We start from the raw sequence: 20,789 nt of genomic DNA on the forward strand, positions 1-20,789 counted from the left end.
TTGCATATAGAACCCAAAGTTGCAGACATGGAGCAGCGTCTCGACCCTCCTTTTCACCTGGTTCACTTTGACGCAGCTCTGAGGTTGGACTGGAGTTATCCTGTTCGGAGGGACAGGATAACTGGAGTTATCCGGTATAGCTATTAGGGCTGGGAGGGGCTTTTCACCCAGTTGGTGTGTGTGTATGTCGAGAAGGCAGAGCTTCTGAGAGTAGAGGCAAAGTGCCGATGGCCTGTAGCAATTAGTGATCAGTTTAGGCTGGAGCCCAGGTCTCCTCCCCGAGTCCAGAGCTACCATCCTCACTTACTACCAGTGGTCCTAAGCTAATGTATGGAAAGCCAGGAAACAAAGAACAATCAAACTTACCAATATGTGAGAAAACCCAAGCCTGGGAAAAGACCCTTTTTAATTCCCTTTAAAAAATATTTATTTTATGTGTGTCACTGCTTTGCCTGAATATGTGTATGGGCACCTGGAGGTCAGAAGAAAGCATTAAATCTACTGGACCTGGAATTTTGGATAGTTGTGAACCAACATGTGGGTGCTGGGAATCTAATCGAGGTCCCTGAAAGAGAAGCCAGTGCACTTACCGCCGAGCTATTGCTCCAGTCCCGGGCTTTTTTTTTTTTTTTTTTTTTTTTTTTTTTTTTTTTTTTTTTTTGTAATATAGTTATTATTATGGGCTTTCTATTGCAGTCATGTAAAAACAGCATTCATTCTGTTGACATTGTTTTAATTCAGATGTTAGCAGTAAAGATGTCATTTCCTGGTTTTCTTTAAACTCTTTTGAGAGAGAGAGAGAGAGAAGAGAGAGAGAGAGAAGAGAGAAGAGAGAAGAGAGGAGGAGAGAGGAGGAGAGAGGAGGAGAGAGGAGGAGAGAGGAGGAGAGAGGAGGAGAGAGGAGGAGAGAGGAGGAGAGAGGAGGAGAGAGGAGGAGAGAGGAGGAGAGAGGAGGAGAGAGGAGAGAGGAGAGAGGAGAGAGGAGAGAGGAGAGAGGAGAGAGGAGAGAGAAGAGAGAATTCCTAAATACTCCACTCCACCAGCAGGACAACCTCTGCGGTTTTCTTCATCTACATGGGCGCCCTCTGCTGCCCATCCCGCATTCTTGACCCTCTAATGCCAGGAGTAGGGTACCACAAAGTCTTCCGGAGGTTGCAGTCCTAAAGAAAACCTTCCTTCCGACTAATAGAGCGAATCACTTTCCAATGGACAGCTCACCCTAGCTCGGATAGCCTTTTCTGGGACCGGACCTAGTGTTTTAATTCAACTTCTCAGACGGTATCCGAGCAAACTCGGGTAAAAGTGCCTGCGCTTCCAAACTGTATTACTCGAATCCTTTCCGGCTGCAGGAAGAAAAGGGCCATTCCTTCACTTTGCTGAGCCCTTTGTTTTCTCCTGGGACTGGGGAGCGGGGACCCCTGTCCACCCGACCCATATTCCCAATCTCTGGATGAGGAGGGTGGCGGCTCATTCTCCGGCTCATCTCGTGCTTTCCCCAATTAGGATTTGCTGCCTGACGTCACGTCTGCCGCAGATTGGCTGTTCAGATCTGACACAGGGCTCCACCGGGGAGAAGAAACTTTTAAAAGACTTTGCAGCCGGGGCTGCCTCTGAGCGTCCAACGCTCACTGTCGTCCTCGCCCACCCTCGCGGGGTCGGCGCCCGTAGCACCCCAGCTGCACCCGGCGACACCCCGGCTGAGCCAGGGGACCCTCACCTTGAACAGCCCGCGCCCCTCCCCTCTTCTCCACCCCAACTCCCGCCCCCTGCTCGCCTCTGCTCCCGGCTGGGGTCCGCTGCCGCTCAGCCGCCCGCAAAGCTCCCTCCCCTGCGGCCACCCAGTTGGCCTCCACCCCGCGGCAGGGCTCTCCGCGGAGTCCTAGTGGGGGATACCGAGGGAGCGCGCCGGGGCAGGGCGAGCCGCGCGGCCGGAGACTGCCCGCGATGGCGGGAGCCTGGCTCAGGTGGGGACTCCTGCTCTGGGCAGGGTTGCTAGCGTGGTCTGCGCACGGCCGGGTACGGAGGATCACGTACGTGGTGCGCCCGGGCCCGGGACTGCCGGCCGGAGCCTTGCCTTTGGCTGGGCCCCCGCGGACCTTCAACGTCGCTCTGGACGCCAGGTACAGCCGGAGCTCAACAGCCACCTCCAGCCGCGCCTTGGCCGGGCCCCCAGCCGAGCGGACCCGGCGCACCAGCCAGCCTGGCGGCTCGGCCCTGCCCGGGCTCCGATCTCCGTTGCCACCCGAGCCCGCGCGTCCGGGGGGGCCCGGCCGACAGCTCCACTCTAAGGCCGGTGCTCAGACCGCGGTCACTCGCTTCGCCAAACATGGCAGGCAAGTCGTGCGCTCCAAAGTGCAGCAGGACACCCAGAGCGCCGGGGGCTCCAGACTGCAGGTTCAGCAGAAGCAGCAGCTGCAAGGGTAAGCCCACGCTCCGCCTGTCCTGCGCGCTGGGACCCGCCGGGGCCAGGGGACGGTCTCCTCCCCGCCGGGGGCGCTGCGGGAAGGGGTGGGCGCTAGGGAAGCCTGCTCACTTTTTTACCAGTGTTTAACTCCGAATGCATTGTTACGGAGCTGCGGGGAAACACAAAAGGCATTTATTTCTTCCCCGGGGCGTAACCTCCTGTGCGCAAACGCTTCTGCTCCGAGACTATGGGCGTAAACATGAAGTCACTACAGCTTAATCCCAAGGCATCAATTAAACTTCTTGCAATTCGGTTTTTAAATTTTGGTTTACCTAATGAAAAAGGGATTGTGAATAAGGGCTGGCTCTAAAGACCCAGCTTTCCTTGAGCATCTCAGAAATTGTAGAATTGGGTTTCCTGACACCTGTGTGTCCTAAATTGGTAAGGGGTTGGGGATGAGACTCTGCATGGACAGCAGTAGGGACTGGCAAATTTGTTATTCTGTGCTGGTAAGTATCCCCACTGCACAGTTTTCTCCCCATTAATCACAAGTTGGGATGGGGGAGGCGACTTAATTTGGACATTTGGCTTTTTTCCCTCGTTCCCCTCCCACCCCCCGCAGGGATGAATCCTCAAGGGTCATCTCACTCTTTGAGCGGTGCAGGGCATGGGAATTGGGGAATACTACTCTCTGAAGCAAAGTAGGCTCAGGGAATATGAAGAATACATTTGACTTTGTTTTAATTTGTGTTTAAGGCAACCATTTGTTTGGATTTTAAGTCTCGACGCTTGTTATGCAGATTCCTTGGTCCCTCTCTCCTTCCCAGGTGAATGGTCCCTGCTCCTTCCACCTGAGCAATTTTGGGTTGGGCATCCTGGACATGCTTTAGAGGGCTCTCTAACCTAGAGGAGTGTGAAAGCAAGAGACTGGCTTTTCAGGGACACTCTGAAAACTTGAGTTCACTGTGCTCGACTCAGGGATCTCGCTTTGTTTCAGGATCAATGTCTGTGGAGGGCAGTGTTGTCCTGGGTGGAGTAGAGCTCCCGGCTCCCAGAGGTGCACCAGACGTAAGTTACTGTACTCACAGCGGCCTTGCACAATGGACCAGGTGGCGCTGTATGTGTGTGGGGAGTGGGAGGGGAGGGGAGGGTCAGGTTGGGGTTGTGGAGGCTCTACAGAGCCCTCTTGAAGAGGCAGGCACTGCCCCTGGAAGGTGAACTCTGAAATACAGTATACCTGCAGCCTGTATAACCATAAAGAAGGACCGGGTTATGCCGTCCTCCGTCATTATGTTATTCAAGATGCCCTTGCTCTCAGCCCTGCTGTTTATGACTGTCTCACTTGGGGAAAAAAAAAAAATCCCACTTGAGGGTAGGCTGTGTGCCAGAACCAAATACGATCAATTCAATCATATTTGCACCAACAAATAAAAAGCATTCGTTGACCTGATGCAGAGGAGGAATGGAAAATAGGAGATCCTTTCCTGGAGTAAAGCAGGAATAGTTGCACACTGGGGATCGAACTTAAGGCTACCCATGTGCTGAGCAAGCTCTCTACCAATGAGCTATTCATATATGTGCCCTGCCCCCTCCTGGAATTTACAGACCTAAGCTAACCAGGCCGGATATTAAAAGTATATAAAGCTTCCTGAAAAGGGCCACACCCATCCTTCATCCTTGAGGGCCAGTTATTTTCCAGAATCTTCCTGCACTTGGGCTTTCCCAGTTCATATGCATGCTTAACAATATTGTTTCAAAAATATATTAATCACACATACAGATAGATATAAGAACACCGAAGAACATTACTTGTAAACATTGTAAAGTTAAAGATAAAGATAAATGCATATTGAATCCCTCTTGACAAGTTAGCTGGGGATAGAAAAAAATTTACCTCCACTCTAAAAAAGAGTAAGCATTAAAAATTTTTATTAGTTTGCAAAATATTTTATATGTATGTGTGTACTATGTACATGTCTAGTACATACAGAGGCCAGAAGAGGGTGTCAGATCCCAGAACTATAGATTATAGAGTGACAGATGGTTGTGAGCCACCATGTTGGTGCTGGGACCTGAATCCAGATCCTCTGCGGGAGCACCCAGCGCTCTTAATCATGGAGTCACATCCAGCTCTCAAATAAGCAGTTTTAAATTCTCTCTTTATAGAGCTTGAGCTATTATTGTGTAAACTGGAGTTGTCCAAAATTTCAGCTACTTATTGACTTATATTTTATAATAAAACTCAGCAACGTGCCTTGTTGTAGTTTGGGTTTGTAGTCTTAGGTGGGCCTACAACCCACCTAGAAAGGCTGGGAGGCAAAGACAAGTGGATCCCCAAGGCTCACTGGCCAGTCAGCCTGTCCTAACTGCTGAGGTCTAGACCAATGAGAGACCTTGTCTCCCAAAACAAGGTGGGGGAGGGCTTCTGAGGAATGACAGTCAAGGTTGATCTGTGGCCTCTACATGCACACACATGCACAGGTACTGACACACATGCACACACATGCACAGGTACTGACACACATGCACAGGTACTGACACACATGCACACACATGCACACACATGCACAGGTACTGACACACATGTCCACTAATGCAAACACTCATCTGTTTACCCCACACATGTACAAACCAGCAGAGCCTGCTGGTGTGTGCTTTGGGGTTTTATAACGATTTCTTACAATACTGATGGGTAAATAAAGACTTGATGTAATCATTCTGATGACCTTGTTTGATGAAAAATGCCTTTAGCCCATGAGGTAAACAGAAGGGTTTTAAGTGGATGAAAAGGAACTGTCTCTTTGTTTTAAGATTTGGTAAGTATCAAGCAATGATATCTGACTTACAGACCTCATTAGGGCCAAATTCCAGCTGCTGGCCAAAACCCACTTAGGCTAGTAGGCATCATAAATTAAAACACTGTTATTATCATTATTATTACTATTATTATGATAGTTATTATTATTGACACAAAGTTTCTCTATATAGCACTTGCTATCTTGGAACTAACTCTGTAGACCAGGCTGGCCTCAAATTCACAGAGATTCGCCTGCCTCTGTTTCCTGAGTGCTGGGATTAAAGGTGTGCACTACCACCACCTGGCTCTATTCTTCTGTTCTTAACTTCCTAGATTACACTTGATACAACTGACTGGAATGTGGCAACAGCAGTATTCTGAGCTAGGATCGTTTCTCCCAGGCAGTGCATCTGCCTCAAAGCTGCTGGGACATGTTTGTCCTGTGGCATGGAGGGTAGCCCTCTGTGACAGCGTAGAGGCAGTGAGATATTGTTGTGTGTGAAGGTTGGCACACAGGGCAGGAGTTGGGGAAATAGCTTACTTGGTAAAATGTTTATTCTGAAAGCTTAAGGTCTCGAGTTCGATTCCTAGAACCCACTTAAAAAGGCTGGGGGAGGCAAAGGCAAGTGGATCCTCAAGGCTCACTGGCCAGTCAGCCTGGCCTAACTTGTGAGGTCTAGGCCAATGAGAGACCTTGTCTCCCAAAACAAGGTGGGGGGCTTCAGAGGAATGACATTCAAGGTTGATCTGTGGCCTCTACTGATCTGTGGCCTCTACATGCACACACATGCACACACATGCACACACATGTACACGCATGCACACACATGCACACATGCCAGCACACATGCCCACTCATACAAACACTCATCCGTTTACCTCACACATGTACAAACCAACAGAGCCTGCTGGTGTGTTCTATGAGGTTTTATAAAGATTTCTTGGCAAGTGGCAGAGTGCCTTTTCTGGAAAAGAGACACCCCCCCCCCAAGATTCCCCTTTTTCTGGGGGCTCAGGATTCTCAAAAAGCCCTAGAAAGAGATTATCTGGATAGCAAGCATTCATTTCATGGTTTCCTGCTTCTCCAGGCCAGAGGAGGCAAGACATGTCTGCCTGTGTGTAGCTGGCTTTGCTGCCGGCAGGTCCAGAAAGAGAGGTCACTGGCCACTTGTTGGTTGGGAGATTAGGGATGCACAGTTGTGATTGGAGCCGGAGGAAGAAGCTGTAGCTAACAGTGGAGTCTACACAGTTCAGCACCACTCTCCATTCTGCTGCTTTCCGACTCAGTGCTAGAAACAGAGGACACAGCATTTGTGAGCATTTATGAGATGAGTGCTTTCTTAAAAAGCTATTATTTTACTTATGTGCTTATGTTTAAATTTTATGGTGTGTGTGCGTGTGCATGTGTGTGTGTGTGTTCAGTGACGGTGGAGTCCAGGAGAGGGCGTCAGAAGATTCCCTTGGGTTTCAAGGTGGTTGGTTGTCAGTGGCCCAATGTGGAAGACCATTAAGTGCTCTAACTGATCATCTCTCTAGTCTTACTTATTTCAGGTATGTCTGGAAAGATAAGGGGACCACTGTCCTTAGACACTACTGGAGTTAACATTGGTGCTATCCACTTGTATCTATGGATAAGCCGCACAATGCCAGAAATGCCTTAGGCTCGGAGGACTAACCTTAGGTGTTCAAATGCTGGACCCTTCACTAGCTGTGTGGCTTTGAGGGAGTCTCCTGGTCTCTCTGATTCTACATTCTCTTCTACAGAAATGACTAAACTAAAACTAGGCTCCCAGTGTTAAGTTGTTGAAGGTGTCTAGGTGAAAAAGAGTGGATGTGAAAGGCTGGAACCAGAGACTCTCAGCGTTTACTATTGGATCAAGCCAAGTAAACTCATTTATATATTTAGTATATGACTTCCCCCCTACATCACTCACTCACACACACACACACACACACACACACACACACATATGCACGCACGCACGCACGCACGCACGCACGCATGCGCGTGCCACTAAATACAAGTCTCTACTTCTCTATGTGTTAAAGCTTGCTGCTTTTGAGCTGATACTTTATTTGTAAAGGGGATAGGAATTGCTGGAAAGCACCCCCTTACCAATTTTCATCAGTTTAATTACGTCAGGAAATAGCGATGATATTCAGATGACATATAAGTTGATGTGTGGTTCCCTTTCTCTCTCTTACGCTTGATATGCTGACATTGGACAACTGTATTTGAATGTGATCTATTTTACCAGAATACAAAAACAGCAAGGTGCCAGCATCACAAATTGTACATGTAGATCGCAATGTACAACCCCTGGTACTTAATAGTTATCATATTTTTAAGGATAATTTAAAGAGCTTACATAGGTTATATCAACTGAACCAAAAGAATCTCTGCATAAGAGATTGGATGCATTTGTGGTCTTTATTGTTTGATTAATTCAGTGAAGAAGATAATGCATTCTTTTGGGCCAGCTTGAATTACTTTGAGTTGATTGAAACTTAATTTAAATGTACCATGGGCAAATGCTTCTGAGGACGGAAGATTTAGTGAACCTTAAATTGCAAACCAGAGATGAGAAACATGCAGACCCACACGGGGCAAAGAATGCCTCTCTGCAGGCACCAAGGTGGTCCTGGGGCTCCAGCTGCCCAGTATCTGTGTAGAGAGACCAAAGTGCATATTAATGCTGCTTTTCCAGTCTCTCTCTCTCTCTCTCTCTCTCTCTCTCTCTCTCTCTCTCCCTCCCTCCCTCCCTCTATCTCTATCTCTATCTCTATCTCTATCTCTATCTCTATCTCTATCTCTATCTCTATCTCTATCTCTATCTCTCTGTCTCTCTCTGGTGTGTAAGCATCTCTGGGAGTTGTAATCATAATGTGGAATATATATTTCTACATTTTAATACTGGTGACTGTTGGTAGTGATCAAGAGATGGCATCCTAAGTGTTCTCTTTCCAGTAACAGTATTTATAGAAGGATTTTGTGGCTTAGGCCTGTCCTCAGTGGAGACATTAAACTCTGATGTGTGATATTCCCACCTTCTCAGTTTTGCATTTCTTTGCATGTCTAAAGTATCCCTGTCATTGTTTCTTCCGGTCTTTTTTGTCCCCCCCCCCCCCCCCCGCCTCCTGCTTTTCAGGGTTAGTTTTGCTCAGAGACAGACTTTGTCAGTGGGTTCAGATCTAGTGAGAAGACTGAATGGGGGAACAGAAAACACAAAAGAATAAAGATGGGGAGAGGAAAACGGGGCTGGCAGAGGGAAGAGAAATGCTGGCAGACAGGACTCCAAGCGGGTGCCTGGCGCGTTGCAGGCTCTTTGTGAACGCATGCATGGTTCTTTTATTTATTTAAGGGATATCTGTTTAGTTTTTACCATGTGCCAGGTTCTGTGAATAGGGGAGAGATGCAGCCAGCTGTAGGGAGTGCAGGGTCTGGTTTTACTCACAGAACTCATGGCACATCAAGTGACTTGTTCTCTCCGTCGGAAGGAACAGAAAATCGATATTCCATTGTTTTTCCATTGGCGTTCAGCCCATGCTGCTTTCAAGGGTTTCAGGGGTGTAGGGTGAGGAGGACCAAATTGACCCAACCCAACCCACCAACCAACCAACCCCTAGAAATGCTCACCAAGTTCTGTGCACAGGACACCTGGGTATTTGTACCCTGAGAGCCAGAGAGGCTGTAGTAGGTCAGATCACTCAGGAGGGTGAGTGAGAGGACACCCCCAGGCCGTCTCCTGTCCCCTTTGGCTCAGCTCACTAGCTGGGCTTGAGGGAGAGGCCCACTATGGTTACACATTTTTCATAGGCCTGCTATGGCCATTGACGGCTGTTTTGCCAATACATCTGCCGCAGAGTTTACCATAGCAGCTGCTGGGAGGGCTGCTCTGTCTGTGTCCTCAGCCCTGACCCCAATCCCAGTTGCTGGGGTGGGAGGCTCGACTGGAAAATTTTGTCATGTGGCACAGACACCGAAGAAAAGGGAGAGGGACCCTGGGGTCAAGTTCACACTGGGTCAAATATGTGTTCTCAACACTAGTTAAAACAAACATTTAGGAACCATAAATTCCCATGTCGTGGTAGTGCTTAAGCCTTCACAGTGGAACACTCCTCCGGCCCGGGCCAGTTAGCACAAAGCACCCTCTCCGGGTCTTCCCTAAGCTGCTGATGCTTCCTGACTCGGCAACAAGACCTTTGGCAGCCACAGGGCTTTGCTATTTCTGACTGTCATTCATTTTGGACTCTTCCAGACACACTCAAACTGTTTTGGGTATGTAGACGACATTTTCTTACGATGCATGTTTTTCTTCCGAATACTAGCAAGGAAGGCGCCAGGATGACTTGGAGCTTGAGGGCTATGTCACCCATCTTGACCCTTGACCCTGTCAGATCGCACAAGGAGTGAGCATGGTGAAAGCTTTCCCTGGGACCTCAGACATGATAGGGCATTTTCTCTTTTTCAGTCTTCACACCCTGTGGAGTCTATTGAGGCAGGCATGGTCTGTTAGCCTTTACTACCTGAATTGAATTCCTGGTTTTCCAAGCTATGTTTGTCTGCTCCACTGGATCAAAACCGCACACCCCAAACTAGATGTCTTAGAGCATCTGAAACTTATAGTCTCATGGTTTTGGCAGCCGGATGCTGCACACTAGGGGCTGATATGGCTGGTTCCCTCCAAAGGCCTCTCTCTGCATATCACCATCTCTTTTTTGCTTGTCTACACATAGCCCCATTCTGTTTATAGTTTTCACCCTGCTACAGATAAAAATCCCGTAAGAATGCTGACGCTCACCCATTTTACCTTGCCTTTCCCAGCAAAGACCCTCGCTACAAATCAACTCACGTTCTGAGGTCCTGGGAGTTAGGGTTTCAACATATCTTGTTTTGGCTGGGGAGTAGGGATCACAGTCAAGCTCACAAGTGGCCTGAGATGTAAGCTACACAGAGGTGGCTCCCCTGAGCATTCAGAGGCTTCCTTTCAGTGTTTGAAGACTTCATTGCTCTCCTGCCAAGAAGCCGGTGACTATGGATTTAGCTTGGCTTCCTTCCCCATGGCTCCTAGGCATGTTGCGAGAGACAAGGAGATCGTTGTAGGTGATTTGTTTATGCTTCTGTCTGTTTCTCTCTGGACTGTTTTACAGAGATCTGGGTGAGTGATTCTTAAACATGAGTATCTGGAAAATTCACGGCAGGGGTTATTGTTATTGAGGCAACAATGTGGGGGCACTTATTATGGAGATGATGAAGTAGAAGGATCTAACCCTGGAGACTGGTTTGACACTGGGTGTGGGTGGTGAAGGCCAGAGCCACACTTAGGCAGGAGCCCTCTAGACTTGGGTTAGCTCAGTTTCAAGCATGGCTGTGTGTGCCTATTCCCATCTGTTAAAAAAGCTAGTTAGTTCCATCTTTGCTGTATATGTATGATTTTATGATATTTTGAAATTTGGAAAAAATTTAATAATTTAATAATGTCTAGATGATTAAAACCTTTAAATAAAACCTTCACATTTCTAAGTCTGTCTTTGTCTCTGTGTTTTCTGCGTGCGTGTGTGTGTGTGTGTGTGTGTGTGTGTGTGCGCGCGCGCACACGCGCGCATGCCATAGTACAGGTATGGAAGTCAGAGGACAACTTGGTTCTCTCTCTCCACCATCTTCTAGGGATTGAGCTCAAACTGTCTTTTAGAAACAGTCTTTAATGGTTAAGCTGCTCACTGGCAGCTTTCTTTTAATTTCGAGTTTTAAGCATTTTAACTCTTATGAGTGTATGTATGCATATGTGTTTTCTATTAAAGATCCCATTGAAAAATATTTATTTATTTGTTTATTAACTATTTTATGTGTATTCGTATATGTCTACATGAATTTATGTGAATTACTTGAATGAAGGAATCTGTGAAGGCCAGAAGAGGGCATCAGATACCTTAGAACTGGGGCTACAGGTGGTTGTCTAATGGTTTGTGGCTGCTGAGAACCGGACCTGGGTCCTTGGCAAGAGTCGTTGGCAGGCAATCTTAACTGCTGAGCCTTCTCTCCAACCCCAAACATTCTATTTTAAATTATAAAACAACCGGGGCACACAAAGTCGGGAAGTAACCCATGTAACAGCTGTCCGAGTTATGCTTTTAGAAGCTCCCTGATGTGACAATTAAGCATGCCGATTTATAGTAGAGGGAGAGATTATGGTCTTATTTTGCTTAAATGCATGTTTTACTAATAATGGCTCCTGCTTTTTTAGTGTAGAGGGGACAATACATAATTTGTAGGTGTCACACCAACTGTTTGGGAACCTGTAGAACAACACGTAGAAAGTGTATATAATGCATGTATTTTCCTTTGCCTGTTCATTGTTGGGCCGCTGAATATGGACTGAGCGCCCCAGGTAGCTACAGTTCCATACACTGAGAATGTGTACAGATCATGTGACTATAACACAGCAGGGCTACTAAGAGCTCCCTCTACCTCTCCAGCCTCACTGTGCGGGCCGTGTTCTTTCTCTTCCTCTCATTGCTTGCCCCCAGTTGATTTGCCTGAATTAGAGGCTGTGTGGCTCCGTTCTGTCTTCCGAGTTAGAATACAGGGCTCAGATCTGTCCTTCATGCTTCCTTACTGCATGATCTCTGAGAACCTGAGCAAGGCCAGGTTAACTCTATGCTGTGTGAGATGCTGCTTGCAAAGTGCATGGAGAATGCTTAATCCTCCTTTAACATCAGTGGCTCTCAGTTGCTCTGGTTTGCTCAGGGCTGCCCCCTCCTGGTCTCTTCTGGTACCCACACGCTACTTATGTCTTGGAGAACAATTATTGCCTGCCCTGCCTTGTTTCCAAGTGCTGTGACTTTCCTTTGCTTGGCTCTGCACAGAGCTGGCAGGACTGGGCATCTCTGCTGCTTGATCAGCGTCGAGCTCCGGGACAGCAGGGTTTTCTCTGTTACTTTTTGTGTAGCCAGGCCCCTTGGGTTGCCATGGCACCAGTGCTAACTGAGTTGCATAGAATTACATTGACTGGCAAGTGAAACTTAGTGGGTTAGAACTAAAGTCCTCAGAACACCCTGTGGAGTTTGGCTTTCCCCTCTCTTTGCTTAGTCTCACCTTTTGACAATCATCCCCGTTTGCTTTGCCTTCTCTCTGTGTGCTTATTCTGGCTCGCCAGACAAGGTTGCACATGCCGGCTATTCAGGGGGCACACACACCTTATTCAGTTTCCCACTCCCTCCCTTTGTAAGGCTGCCCTGGCATAGCCCAACCTTTAAGAGGACTTTTCCTTTCTCCCTGCCAATTTTAGAATCTTTCTGCTCAACATCATCTGATAGAGATTTGGGACTAAGTAAAATGAATGCTCTATGATTTTCCCCTGTAATTTTAGATTCCCGAGTACTGCTCTTGGCCAACTCTCCTATTTATTCCCTGTGGCTTTTTTCACTGCACTGCATTTCAGTAATATCGTTGGCATGGATGTCAGTAAACAGTTTGCGAAATGTTGTGTTTTGTAAATTAGAAGATGGATGGGCTGGTTTTTAAGTATATGCTCTTGATTCTGTTGGGCCAGATAAAAGATGAATTTGGCCAGTGGCTGGGGTGATGGAGTGCAGGGAGATGTTGTCATCCGAAGTAGGTGAGGTCAGCTGTCCTGCAGCCATGGGATTCCTTGCTATTTACAAATGAGAAGCAAGAGACTGCAGAGAAAACTTCAGAGGATTTTGGAAATGACTCAACGGGGAATCCTTGCACAAGAGACAGGAGGTAGAGGCACCAGAGGAAAGTCTAAACTTTCCAGCTAAACAGAGGAGTAGGGAAAATGGAACATTTGTAGACACAGGAACATTGTGCTGTTATTCAGCAGTTCGAAGACTGTTGCCAGTTCTTCATGACTCTCCATGTAGTGTTTTTAATAAGAAGGCTATCTGCATCCTTTGTCTGTGTGCCATATGTGTGCCATTTACACACCGTAGCAAATGGATGGTTAAAGTCGGCATCTTCTAAACCATGATTTTAAAGCCTTTGAAACTGGCTGCAGCACACTGCTTCACCTAGACTAGTCATTGACTCGGGGGATACAGCAGTGGAGAGACTTCAGCCTCTGAAGATCAAGTGAACCCTTTGACATTTCCCCAACCTTCCAATGGGGACAGAACCATCCCTTCCCAAACCTCATTCAAGTCTCTGCTATGAACATCAACCACACAGTCCCTTCTCCCTCAACACATTTGATGTTATATTGTGACCCCTTGTGTGTTGGGCTTCCCTGCTCCAAGTAGAAGCTCAAGATGGGTGGATGTCTTCCCAGAGCCATTGTTCCATCCTCAGAGCCTGTAATTTATATTTCTGTGGATTGAGTAGGTGAAAGTATGGGTTCATCAGTTGCACCTTACCAGGCCCATGCAGTGGTACCCAGATGGGGTAATATTCTCAAGTGATGGTGGGGGTGGGGGGCGGTAGTCAGGGATGTTTCTCTAGGGTAGTGACTTATGACACTTGTGTGATAGAACAGAATCTGGGAGGGAAACATTTTGGGTCAGGCGAATGCTAGTGGCAAGATTCTGGTGTAGAGCAGCCAGGGCTGTTGAAGTATTGTTAGCGAGAGTTACTGTGACACAAAATAAGATAATGCAAATCTATTTCATCTTTTTGTTTTTGTTTTTGTTTTTCGAGACAGGGTTTCTCTGTGTAGCCCTGGCTGTCCTGGAACTCACTCTGTAGACCAGGCTGGCCTCGAACTCAGAAATCCACCTGCCTCTGCCTCCCAAGTGCTGGGATTAAAGCCGTACGCCACCACGGCCTGGCTCATCTTTTTTTTTTTTTTTTAAGCCAAATTAGTAGAGATTGTTGCATAGTGTTTTTTAAAAAGTCAAATTATTAAACACCAGTGATAAATCATTTGATGGACCCGAAAACTTAAAAAGAATGTAGTACTGGTAACAGTGTGTTAAATGATTCGGGAATATGTTTGTAGGTCATTCTAGAAACTGGCTCCAGCTTCATTGAGTGGTAACAAGAAACAACCAACCAAACCAACCCTGAGATTCATGACTACCCTGCATGCCAGAGCGACATACAGAGAACTGGATGGTGAAAATAAGGCTTTTATGTTTATTCTGTGGATATTCTTTTCTGTGTTGTCTGAGTAATATTTGTCTTGAAAAATAGGATGCATGAGACCCACTCAGTGTCTGTGGGTTTTCTGCTTTAGCCTTTATGCCACACGCTGAGCTCATGGACTCTGGGACACCTGCAGTTTGAAATGAAGCAAAAATGTCCAGCTCTCCACTCAATCTCTCCCCACCCCTGGCGATTTGCTTTGTTCTCCAAGCAAAATACAAAGACAATCTTTTGCTCAGGGGACCCCTGTTTCCCTCCTCCTTGTGACAGTGGAAAGGTTAATCGAGTCCAAGATTTCCTAGTAATTGGAAGTGAAATAATGCAGACGATAAGTAAATTCAAGGCAGCCACTGTGTTCTTGCTTTACTTTTTTATCCGTTAGGAAGTTGGACTGCCCAGCAGCGCTGTGTATACAATAGACCCTCAGTGAGGGACCGTGATTAACAAGCGCTGCAAGCTGCATTGGTTTCTGAGTGGAAAACCAGATGAAATTCATTTAAATCAGTGGATACTGGGATTGTGTCATTAAACAGCCCTCTTTTCTTACAAGAGAATATGAACTGTAGCAGGCTTCCCTGTGCAGCAGGTTAAAGTGCCCGCTTTTCAGTTAGAGGGTTGCTGAATGATAACACTTCCTTCCTCCCTTCCTCCTTTCTTCCTTCCTTTAATACGAAGTGCTTGAATGCAAGCCATAAGCCATTAGCCTCATCTTTCTGATGGTCCTTGGACCGGTGGCACCAGCTGGGCTGAGGAGTTTGTAGAGATGTGAATTCGCTTACCTTCCATGGTGGTGCACACTCGTAATCACGGTGCTTGAGGAAGTTGAGGCAGAAGGATTGCCAGTTGGAGAACAGTTGGGCTAGATAGTATGTTTCTGGCTAGCTTAGGTGGTACAGTAAGATTTAGTCTCAAAATAACTAGATAGCGGAGGCTGGAGAGATGGCTCAAAGGTCAAGAATGTGCCCTGCTCTTGCAGAGAACCTGACCTGAATTTAGTTCCCAACACCCAGGTCAGACAGATCACAACTGCCTGCAACTCCAGTTCTAGGGGAAATCTAATGCCCTCTTCTGGCTTCCATGCGCACTACACCCACATGCAAATCCCCTTCCCCAGATATGCACTTAAAAAACCCAAACCCTAAAGAACAACAACAAACAACAAACAAAACAAAAAAAAATTAAACACCACCATCAACAATGATGGAGATTCAAAATTCTGGGGGTGGGGGATCTCACAGTTCTGGGGGGTGGGGGTTCCTATGTTTAGCTTGCAAAGGGTTCTGTATTCCCTTTCCACATTCCCATTCCCACCTGCTTCCCCCAACCCCCCCCCACCCCCCCCAAAAAAAAAAAGAAGAAGAGAGGAGGAGGAAAAGAAAAACTGATGTAGGTCCAAGAATCAGGAGGGGTGGGTTGGGTCTCGCTATCTTTGCTTTCATTGACTTCCTGCATGGCTTCGGAGAGGCTGGCAACCAGTGACCGAGGCTCTTTCCTCACCTTTCTAGATCTAGTCTTCTTTCTCTGGTCATTGCTGGTAGGCGGAGGGAGACCAGAAAATCAGCTCCTTTGGGCTCAGACCTCAGGGATTAGATTCTTATGTTTTCCCCTCTTCCCCTCATTTCTGCTTAAGGATGAGTCTGCGTAGTATAAGCCCAGTAGGATGGACCAGTGTTCTCAGTTCCAGGAGGGAACATGGGAGTGTGAGCACGTATAGCCATGCATGTTGCCCACATTTTATATTGTATACTCACAGAAACCAAAGGAACCATTTTCTATCCTGAAAAATGTATCTGCAAATAGTGATTGTGTTTCTTTCTGTACTTGTAGCTTGCTTAATTGTTCCTTTACATGGAAGATGTTTAAAGCATTTGCCTCTGTATTCTTCAAAGCTGTGTTTATGAAGGTGTGGTATCCAGACTCCCTGGATCAGAACCCCCTTATGGATTAAACACCAAATGTAGACTTTGGCTCCATGCCACCTGCCTGCCCGTCAGAACTCCTTAACGGGCACATCTGAGGGCTCTCATTTTGCAAGTACACAGCTTGCGGATGCACACTGAAACTTGGGTGCCTTCTGTGATGTGCACATCCTGGGATAAAAGATGCCACAGGAAAATGATGAGGAGAAAGGTATGACTCACTTTCTCAAATAGTTTAAGACTGGAGAGCTAGCGTTTGTCTAAGGCATGCCAGACACCGTCAGGGAGAACTCTTTCTTGTCAATATTAGGAGGTTTAGGTTGAGAGAGAACAAGGCAATAAAGAGGAGGCATGTGCCCCTGCAGGGCTGTAACATGGGGTCACGCTGGCTCAGTCATGGAGGGTTCTGGAGGAACACATCAGGTGTTTGGAAACAACCCAGCTAAGAGTAGAAAGTCGTTGCAGAAGCAACGACACATCCTTTTATTAGATGTATACTTAGGAAAGGAATGGCCTTTAAGACCAGGACGCTTTGTAGAACAAACTGAGGGAGTTGTGATTTTCCTTCTATGAAGTAGACTGTTTCCCCCATGAATGTGTCTTTAACAGTTCTTAAAATTTTACGAGTATAGGTGCTTTGCCTACATGTATATATGTGCACCATGCATGCACAGTGCCTGAGCATTGTGTGTGCAGTGCTCATGATTGTGAGCCACAATATGGGTGTTGGGAATTGGACCTGAGAAAAGCAGCTGCTAGTGAGTTAACCACAGAGCCATCTCTCCAGGCCCATGTCTTTTTTTAAAAAAAATGTATCTTGCTCTTTTTCTTTCTACAATATAAATTAATACACAGATGCTTTGCCAGAGTGTTGGAGAAACATTAGGTCCTTTAAAAGATGTCTGTTTGTCTTCAAGTAGAAATGTAGTGTGTGCGCATGTGTGTGTTGTGTGTGTTTTATTTAAATACTTAGTTATCACAGTACTGGGTATATCTATTTTATTCTGAATTTGAAAATTATTTGAATTGTTTACTGTGTACGTGGGGATATGTGTTCCCTGGTGTAGGAGGGAGGTCAGAGGACACCTATGGGAGTTGGATTTCTCCTTATATCATGTGTGTCTTGGGTACCGAACTTAGGTGGTCAGGTTTGGCAGCAGGCACCTTTGCCCATTGAACAAGCCTCGCTGGCTCCACCTCTTCCATATTTCACATAGCATGCCACCTCGCTTAGCATCTGCGTGTTACCTTTGGTGCGGTGTCCAAGAGTTGAGATATCATGTAAAGGCCACAGACTTAGAAAATAGAGCTGAAATCGTGAGAAGACCCAAAATTGAAGAATTACTTTAAAATACATATGTTAAAAACTTCAGTTCTTTTTTTTTTAGTCTCAGTATGAGAAGATAGCTTGGTGGAAAAGCAAAATTATGAACTAGAATGGTAAGCATATGCAAAAGTGGGCTGCAATAAATTTTGTCATTTGATTTATTCTCTTTAAATTTTTATTTATTTTATTCATTATTTATTATCCGTTATCCTGCCTCTGTGTGTGTGTGTGTGTGTGTGTGTGTGTGTGTGTGTGTGTGTGTGAATGTATGTGCATGCATGCATATGTGGGTAAGAGAATAACTTTCAGAAGTTGGTTTTCACATTCAACTTTTATGTGGGTTTTTTGGGTATTGAACTCAGGTCATCAGGCTTGCTCAGCAAGACCTTGACTTGCTGAACTATGTCACTGGCCCTATTTGTCATTTTAAAACTCATTTTGTTGAAAACAAAATTAGGTAGAAAATAGAGTCCTCATTAGCATCTTCCCACTCGCCTATAGCTCTTCCCATCACCACCATAGTTCCTCCAGAGTGGGACTCGAACCTACAGAGCCATGTCAGTATCACCTCACATCCATTAGGAATAAATGATACATTAGGGCTTACTGTGGATTTGACAATGTATACATGACAGGGTTGTCCCACTGTATATTCAACAGAACGGGTTGCCCTGCCTTGTGGGCTGCCTAGTCATGCCATCTTCTCATGTAACCCTTGGCAACCACTGATCCTGCCTCTAGAGTTTTGTGTTGTTCTCCAGGATGTTACATAGTTGGGATCCTGCCTGATGTAGCTTTGTAAGATTGGCTTGTTCACACCAGTATGGTTCCTCCACAGCTTTTTATGCCTCTGTGACTCATGCCTTTTTCACATGAAATAATACCCCATTGTTTGCCTGTTTTATAGTTTATCTAGTCACTGACTTAAGGGCTTCTGTTTGCTCCTAAGTTTTGAGGATTATAAATCAAGATACTACAATGTTTTGCTTAGGTTTTTGTGTGATATTATTTTTCATCTGGTTTGGGGACCATGTGGTTAGAACATAGATAGATATTTCTACCCTTTAAGATACTGAGGCTGGCTGTCAATGTGGCTGTGCCATTTTAAAGTGCCATCAGCAAGAAGTTAGAATAGTTTTTCTCTACATCTTTGCCAGCATTTGATAGGACCAGCTGGATCTTGTCCATCCAAATAGCCATGTGGAGACATCTCAATTTAATTTTCATTTGATAAATGAACAGTGAACATCTTTTCCTAATCTCACTTGCTTTCTATATAACTTAGTTATATAGAGGCCTTAGTTTTTTAAATTGAGAATTTTTTTTTTTTTTTTTTTTTTTTTTTTTTTAGTTTCTTTGTGGGGATTGGAGATGGGGGATGGGGAGCATGCCTAGACAAGCCCCTGGAGATTGGGGACAGACAACCCTAGGGAGTCGATTCTCTCCTCCTAGTATGTGGGTCTCTAGGACCAACCTCAGGCCTCCTGTCTTGGCAGCAGGTGCCTTTACTCACTGAGCCATCTAAATGGCCTCTTTTTCTTATTCTCTTATTTACAATTTAGATTTAATTAATTAATTACTTAACTGATTACTTGTGTGTGTTTGTGCTTTGTTATAGCATGCATGTATAGACCAGAGGATAACCTGAAGGAGTCTGCCTTTCTTTCCACCTTTGCGTTCTGGGGATTGGATGCAGGAAGCAGACTTGGTGGCAAGCATGTTAGCCCACTGAGCCATCTTGCTGGCACTTTTTAATTTTATTTTGGCTTTTATTTGGTTTGCTTTAGTTTTGGTGAACCAGAGTCTTATGTAGCCTAGGTCGTGTCTGCTTTGTTATTTCCTTGGATGTCTTGGATTTTAATTCCTTATGCTCCTGCTTCGGATTTTTAGATTTCTTGACTCTGGACATCTGGACTTGAGATGGAAAGGTTAAATTTTAAGAACAACAACAACAAAAATGACAAATTTTCAGACTTTTAAAGAATCCTTGATGCAGAGGTGCCTTACATCTTTAATTCCAGGATTTGGGAAGCAGAGAAAGGTGGATCTCTGACTTTGATACTAGCCTGGTCTACAGAATGATTTCTAGGACAGTCAGGTGTGAGTCTCCTTTCTCCTCGGAGAGTCATTGGCCAGTGGACCACCAGGAAGGAGGGATCAGAAGCATTGAGCAGGGTTCAGACAGCTGTGAGTATCATGGAAGGGCTTCTGGAGTTGGCTTCAGTGAGACAGCTCTCTTTATTGTCCCAGGGGTAGGGTACATGAGAGCTCTTAGGGCTACAGGTGGAAAGGGTTGATTGGTCAAAACACAGTACCTATTTATCACGTGGGTGGGGAGCCAGAGCAGGACTTGTGTGCTGAGTTATGCAGCGGTTGCAGAGAGCTCTGCACAAGCTCTTCAGATAAGGCCAGGCGTCTATGCTTTCTCCAGACAAGGTCAGGCAGAGAGAAATGGAAGCATTGCTGAGAAAGGGAGTCCCCTGTTTTGCATAGAGCTCAGAGAGCCATCCGGTCAGGGTGGACTGTGACCTTAACAGCAGGGTTCTCCAACAGCCAAGGCTGTTACACAGAGAAGACCTGACCCAACATCCCTTTCCCGCAAAGAGCCCAACCCCCCCAAAAGAAGATGATTTAGATTTGATTGTTAAGTGTTTTTGGGAAAATCACTACAGAACTCTTATCTGTAGCAGGATACTTACTCTGCTACATTGTATTCACAGTGGAGCTCGGTAATTTGGCAGTAGAAGAGGAGGTGGAGCTGGGAGAGAAAGAGAGGAAGGGGAGGAGAGAAATAGAAGAAGGGGAGGGGAGAAAAGAGGAAGGGGAGGGGAGAAAAAGAGGGAGGGGAGAAAAAGGAGGCTATCATCCATGGAGAACCACGGATGGGTTGAAAGCTGTCCTGGGTAGCAACTTCTATCAAAAGGTTAGATATTGGGTAACAAACAACTCTAGTTGTGTAGGCATCTTGTTGATTGAACATTTCTAAATATATAAATTCTTTAGATAAGCATTAAGCTTTAAGAGTCCCATTTCTACCAGGTACTGCCAGGATGGCAGATATTGTCTGGGGTTCAGCCAAGCTTTGTGGATGCAGTGTTGTGGACTGGCAGAGCCATCCCCCACACTGGCATCTCATGGGTGCCAGGTCCTGCGCATCTAGCTAGCTGGAGCCCCAGTCAGAGCCGAGGAGCAGCAGGAACATGGTAGCTGCCTGGGAACAAGCCAGACCAGGCACCGTT

General features: G+C 46.1%; 1 protein-coding gene across 5 annotated transcripts in view; it reads left to right on the top strand.

Annotated features, from left to right (window-relative positions):
• Nucleotides 1-1,746: 1,746 nt before the first annotated feature.
• Ltbp1 (latent transforming growth factor beta binding protein 1) overlaps nt 1,747-20,789 on the top strand; it is a 381,523-nt gene continuing 362,480 nt past the window's right edge. For 2 of the 5 annotated variants that reach the window (XM_076942286.1, XM_034513993.2), the window contains exons 1-2: nt 1,814-2,420; nt 3,402-3,472. In XM_076942286.1, the coding sequence (XP_076798401.1) occupies nt 1,945-2,420; nt 3,402-3,472 (547 nt within the window). In that variant the 5' untranslated portion in view covers nt 1,814-1,944. Of the gene's footprint in view, nt 2,421-3,401; nt 3,473-20,789 lie in introns of all 5 variants that reach the window. The other 3 variants (XM_076942288.1, XM_076942287.1, XM_034513994.2) reach the window with 3 other exon arrangements.

This window comes from Arvicanthis niloticus, chromosome 11 (assembly GCF_011762505.2).
Source record: "Arvicanthis niloticus isolate mArvNil1 chromosome 11, mArvNil1.pat.X, whole genome shotgun sequence".
NCBI classification, from domain to species: domain Eukaryota; kingdom Metazoa; phylum Chordata; class Mammalia; order Rodentia; family Muridae; genus Arvicanthis; species Arvicanthis niloticus.